Source organism: Ostrea edulis, chromosome 8 (genome assembly GCF_947568905.1).
Source record: "Ostrea edulis chromosome 8, xbOstEdul1.1, whole genome shotgun sequence".
Lineage (NCBI taxonomy): Eukaryota > Metazoa > Mollusca > Bivalvia > Ostreida > Ostreidae > Ostrea > Ostrea edulis.
This window is the reverse complement of record NC_079171.1, coordinates 30,318,402-30,323,823: the sequence shown is the minus strand read 5'-3', so window position 1 is coordinate 30,323,823 and position 5,422 is coordinate 30,318,402. Positions and strand designations below refer to the sequence as shown.

The following is a 5,422-nucleotide window of genomic DNA, read 5'->3' as shown; positions in this document are numbered from 1 at the left end:
AATAGCTTAAGGGAGGCATTCATTCTCTATAGAGAAAGAAATTGTATATAGGGAAATATTTGTCGTCTGTAGGGAGGTATAAGGAAAGTATTAGGGGATGCTTACTCCTCCTAGGCACCTAATCCCACCCCTGGTGTGTCCAGGGGTCCGTGTTTGTCCAACTATCTGTTTTGTATTGCTTATATGAGTTATGAGATTGATCACTGTTCGTTATCTTCGTCTTTCATTACGAACCAGTAACGATACTAAACAGTGATATATTTCATAAATCGTATGAAACTTTCGAAATGAGATATGGGTGAATACGGACCCCTGAATATACCAGTATAAGGTGCGTAGGAGAGTAAGCAGTCCCTGTTGACCGGTGACACTCGTCGTGAGCCCTTTATCGTGATCATTTGTAGGAAAGTCAACGTTCTCTATAGACAAGTATGAATGAAACGTAGAGAAGCATAGGTCATGATTTCATTTATGAGGAAGTATAGGCGATATATGGGGAAGCATAAGTCATGTATTAGAAAATAGAGGTCATATATATGCAAGTATGAATTATCTTTACGAAACATAGGTCATATACTGAGAAGCATGAATTATATTTAGAATACCTCCTCTGTATTGAAGTGCATGTACATGTTCACATTTTGAGAACCATGCGTCTTCTACTGTAAAAATCGTTATTTACACTGGGGGTTAAATACACATTTTTCCACATCCAACATTACCCGCCGGCGAAAAATGCGCAGTAACTAAATATGATATTATATATTTATCAAGTATTTATAGCTATAATAGCGAGAAAAATGTACGCGCTTATTACGTTATCGCGTAAGTAGTAAATATTTCCCGCACATCTAAATAACACCTTTACACTATAATAATACGCCCTCTATTAAAGCAAAACTTTGAATTATATACTAGAAATCTGTGAGGAAGTATATTGATTGATTGATTGATTGTGTATTGTTTAATGTCCCTTTTGAGAATTGTTCACTCATAAGGAGACATTATCACTGCTGGTGAAGGGCTGTAAAATTTAGGCCCTATGCTCGGCACTTACGGTCTTTGAGCAGGGATGGATATTTATCGTGCCACAGCTGCTGTGACACGGGACCTCGGTTTTTGTGGTCTCATCTGAAGGACTGTCCCATTTAATTGCCTCTTACGACAATTAAGGGGTACTGAGGACCTATTCTAACCCGGATCCCCGAAAAGGAGATAGAAGTCATGGATAGAGAACAGCATTACCATTAAATTTATTGGGAGGTATAAGTCACATACCTAGAATTAAATGGGTGAAAATGATCGGATTCATTAATTACACGTTAGCTAAAACAAAATAACCATACCATGGAATGCGAGGGATATAGCAAAAAACATATGCGTACATGTATTAGATATTGCTTCTGCTTTCCTGTAGCATCAAAGTGTCCTTGTTTGCTCTTCTCTTTATTTTGTATTCTTCACAGGAATTGTAAATTTAATGGTATTTCTATCTCTCAACTGCTTCAATACGCGAGAGGATGTTTTAAATTGCGGCAAGCCATTGATATAAGCTGATGGTATAGAGGCTTCAACAATCTGTCTTCAAATCAGGATTTCCCTGGTCGTTATGTTGATCGAATTTGTTTCTGGGTTAAATGATGTCTGGTGTGTTTCCTACCTAACAAACATTGGTAGTCCGTTCTTTGCAAATTGATGTTGACTCTTCAAATTATTCTGTTAACTTGATCAAGGTATAGGACTCACGACAGTTATGACTGGTCAACAAGGGGTGCTTCCTCCTTCTAGGCACATGACACCACTCCTCGTTTATCATGGGACCCGTGTTTTTCCTACACTTAATTTTGCATTTCTATGCAATTTATGATCACTGTTAGTTGTGGTCACTTTTATGGGATGAAATAAATGTAAGAACGAACAACGGGGATGCTTACTCCTCCGGTGGATCTGATCCCGCCTCTGCATTTTCACAGGAACCAAAACTTTTTTCGTTTCTTTTTAACCTTTCTGTTATAATATAGTATGCTGGTGGACTGTTAGTCCCCGAGGGTCTCTACAGCCGAGTAGCTAAGTACTTCGTTACTAGCTTGAAAATACGGATGTATATTTAATTGCTGTTATAAAATTTAGAAATTCATTTCAAAATTAAGGATTATCTCCCTCATGCATAGCTCTTATCCTTGGACGAATTTGGCTCCACTTTTTTGCCACGCTGTTTTTGGCTACATTTAGCTCTAAAACTTCATAGTTATTTCGGATTTCAAACATTTCGGTTGAGCATCACTGAAGAGACATTATTTGTCGAAATGAGCATCTGGTGCATCAAAATTGGTACCGTATAAGTTTTACATGTAAGGTTTCAACAGGGGATGTTTATTCCTCTTTGGCACAATATACCGTGTTTCGGGTGTCCTGGGGGTCTCTATTCGCTCTACTCTCATGTTTGTATTTTTAAGGAATTTATCACAATGATCACTGTTCGCCATATTCGCTTCTTCTTTCTTTTGTACCCACAGTCGTGTTAAATTTACGCTGAAGTTTTAAATGCAAGGTCATGAAGACATATTTGATTGTTTAGAATTTATGACCTCCTTAATAATAAGTAAGAATGTGTTCAAATATTAAGTGATGAAGAATATGACATGAAAATATGAAAAGTATTTAGCATGTATTCCTTTTCAACTGCTATACCCGCCTACATATGGTGCACTTTGTAGCTATGAATGTTTTACCGATACAAAGGTAACAAATCGACAGTTTTGTCGGATTACATTTGCAAATGAAAACACCTTTGCAAAGCAGATGTAGGCAATGGTATACTTGAACTCTACATATAGTCTGTAATTATTACTTGATAGCATTAGTTCGCTGTGCTGGTTTCACAGTTAATTTGTTACTTTCTAATGAAGGCGTGGTACAGAGGCCTACCTGGGGAAAATGCAGATAGTGGATACTTTGAATATATCTTTATGATTATTATTCAAATAATGAATAAATGATTTGTTTATATATGATTTCTAGAAAACTAAAAACAATTGTTTCAATATAAAATGTAGTTTTTGAAAATACAAATATATCTTATATACCTCAAGGTATGTTTGACTTTGATGTTGCCGATTTAATTACGCTCCACCAAGAATTGCATGTTGAACCATCTAGGCATGCAAGAGCGGGGTGTATATAACGGGACTATTGCATGTTGAGACACAGAGTTGACGTGATGATCTCCAGAGACATTGGTCGTCTGACGGTGTTGTCAGCATTTGTAGCACTGTGTGTTATTGTGCTGTTTCCTGTAGACGCAGACGCAGGTGAGAGGAAACTCATTGTAAAACTCTTCCCGAATCTGAGAGAAATTTAACTTTTTTTGTTTTTAATTCTAAATCTATTTTACTCTGTTTTTTTCATAAAAGTGGAAGAAATTTTATGTCGGATAAAGTAAATTACATTGCTAAAATCTAAGATTCTTGATTATTGTTAATCGTCTGTAACTTGAGAATATGGCGAGTATCAACGTTTACTGACAAGAAAATTGAAGAATTCACCTGCTTGTTATTTTGTTTTTGTCTACATGATGTCATGGTTTAATTTTGTAGGATATGGAAGCGTGAGTAGAAAAATACATTTATCATAGTTACAATTGTTTTCTCATCCATGCATTCATCGTTTCAAATAATGATAATCGCGTTTAAAGAAATGTCGTTGATTATTATTTCTATGATTTCCAATAATAGCTGTATTTTCCGTACAAACTTTAACAATAGGAAATGCTTCATGTAACTTAATATAACGTTGACTCATACCTTTTTTTGTCTGCAGAAGGTATCCAAAACCCGAGGAGGGGGACTAAAACAAAGGGTACCTGTAAAGGACTATCTTCTTCGTGGATATCCATTCGGAAAAAAGAGAGGTTTTGGAAGATACCGAGGGTTGAAGAAATACCGTGGACGTGGCAGGGGAAAATACAGGGGAATTAAAGGATATCGTGGGCGTGGCAAGGGAAAATATAGGGGTGTCAGGAAATATCGTGGGCGTGGCAAAGGAAAATACAGAGGCCTCAAGAAATACCGTGGTCGTGGAAAGGGAAAATACAGGGGCACCAGAAAATACCGTGGTCGTGGCAAGGGGAAATATAGAGGGCTCAGAAAATATCGTGGGCGTGGCAAAGGAAGATATAGAGGAGGAAAGAAATATCGTGGGCGTGGTAAAGGAAGATACAGGGGTCTCAAAAAGTACCGCAGCAAAGGATACGGACGAAAGTACAAGGGTCCGAGAAAATACTTTGGAAGCCGGAAGTATAGAGGAAAGGGAAAATATGTAAAGAAAAACAAGGAATGCTGAATGATGGACAACTCATACAATTAAACGTTGTTTTGTTCGCATTGTTATCATAAAAGATATTTGGCATTAAATCAATATAGAATGTAAAACATCGCTTTGCGTTTTTATCATATCGCTGTTAAGATATGAATGGGGAAAAAAGATAAAGTACATGTTCATCAATATGAACATGAACAAATGAGTAGTGCCAAAATATTTTGATACAAGTTGGCCGTCAGTAAAATTACAGTTTTCATCTGCAAGGAATTGTTTTTAATATATCTAGTCACGATACCATTTCCATAATAAAAGTAGAATTTCGAATAGGGAAATATTGTTAATTTTCTACTAGAAATAAAAGATTTCCAAATAAGAACGAAGTCTGACACAGCGTATATTTCTTTTTAAGATTACTATGTTGAAATTGAAAAAAAAAATTATGCATTTCCTGCAACGTAATTTCCTGTAGTATTACTAATATCAAACAATGCCACATCTCGTAATACTGCATGCGAACGTCGAGAAATAGATAAATAAAAAGATGTGATTATAGCCCGGAATATTTACAATGAAAAGGTGAATATAGCAATGCAGGGGTTTCAATAGTCTCGTTTCAAATAAGCATTTCTCAAATTCTATGATCGTTATAACTATCTAGTTTGCCAACACAATCTATCATTGGGTCAAATGATGTCTGACGTGTTTCATGACGATTGTTAGGCCGTTCTTGGCACACTAATTTTGACTAAGGATAACTCCGTTTACCTGATCAAGATATAATGCTCATGGCGGGTGTGACTGGTCGACAGGGGATGTTTACTCCCCTAGGCACCTGATCCCGTCTCCGGTGTGTCCAGGGGTCCGTGTTTGCCCAACTCCCTGCTTTGTATTGCTTATAGGAGTTATGAGATTGATCACTGTTCGTTATTTTCGCCTCTCATTTAAAGAATACAAAATGAATTGAGCAAACGTGGACCCCTGGATATACCAGAGGTGGGATCAGGTGCCTAGGATGAATAAGCATCTCCTGTCGAGTCCAGTGGGGATCGCGATTTGAAAGGGTCCTCAGTACCCTTTGCTATAGGGATTGATAATATATTGT

The 5,422-nt window shown here is 37.0% G+C and overlaps 1 protein-coding gene across 1 annotated transcript; it reads left to right on the top strand.

Annotated features, from left to right (window-relative positions):
* Window positions 1–3,220: 3,220 nt before the first annotated feature.
* On the top strand, window positions 3,221–4,341 carry LOC125663064 (ATP-dependent RNA helicase A-like). The gene is made up of 3 exons (XM_048895382.2): window positions 3,221–3,311; window positions 3,597–3,607; window positions 3,820–4,341. Exons 1-3 carry the CDS (start codon window positions 3,221–3,223, stop codon window positions 4,339–4,341), a joined length of 624 nt encoding a protein of 207 aa, XP_048751339.2.
* The last annotated feature ends 1,081 nt before the right edge of the window (window positions 4,342–5,422 follow it).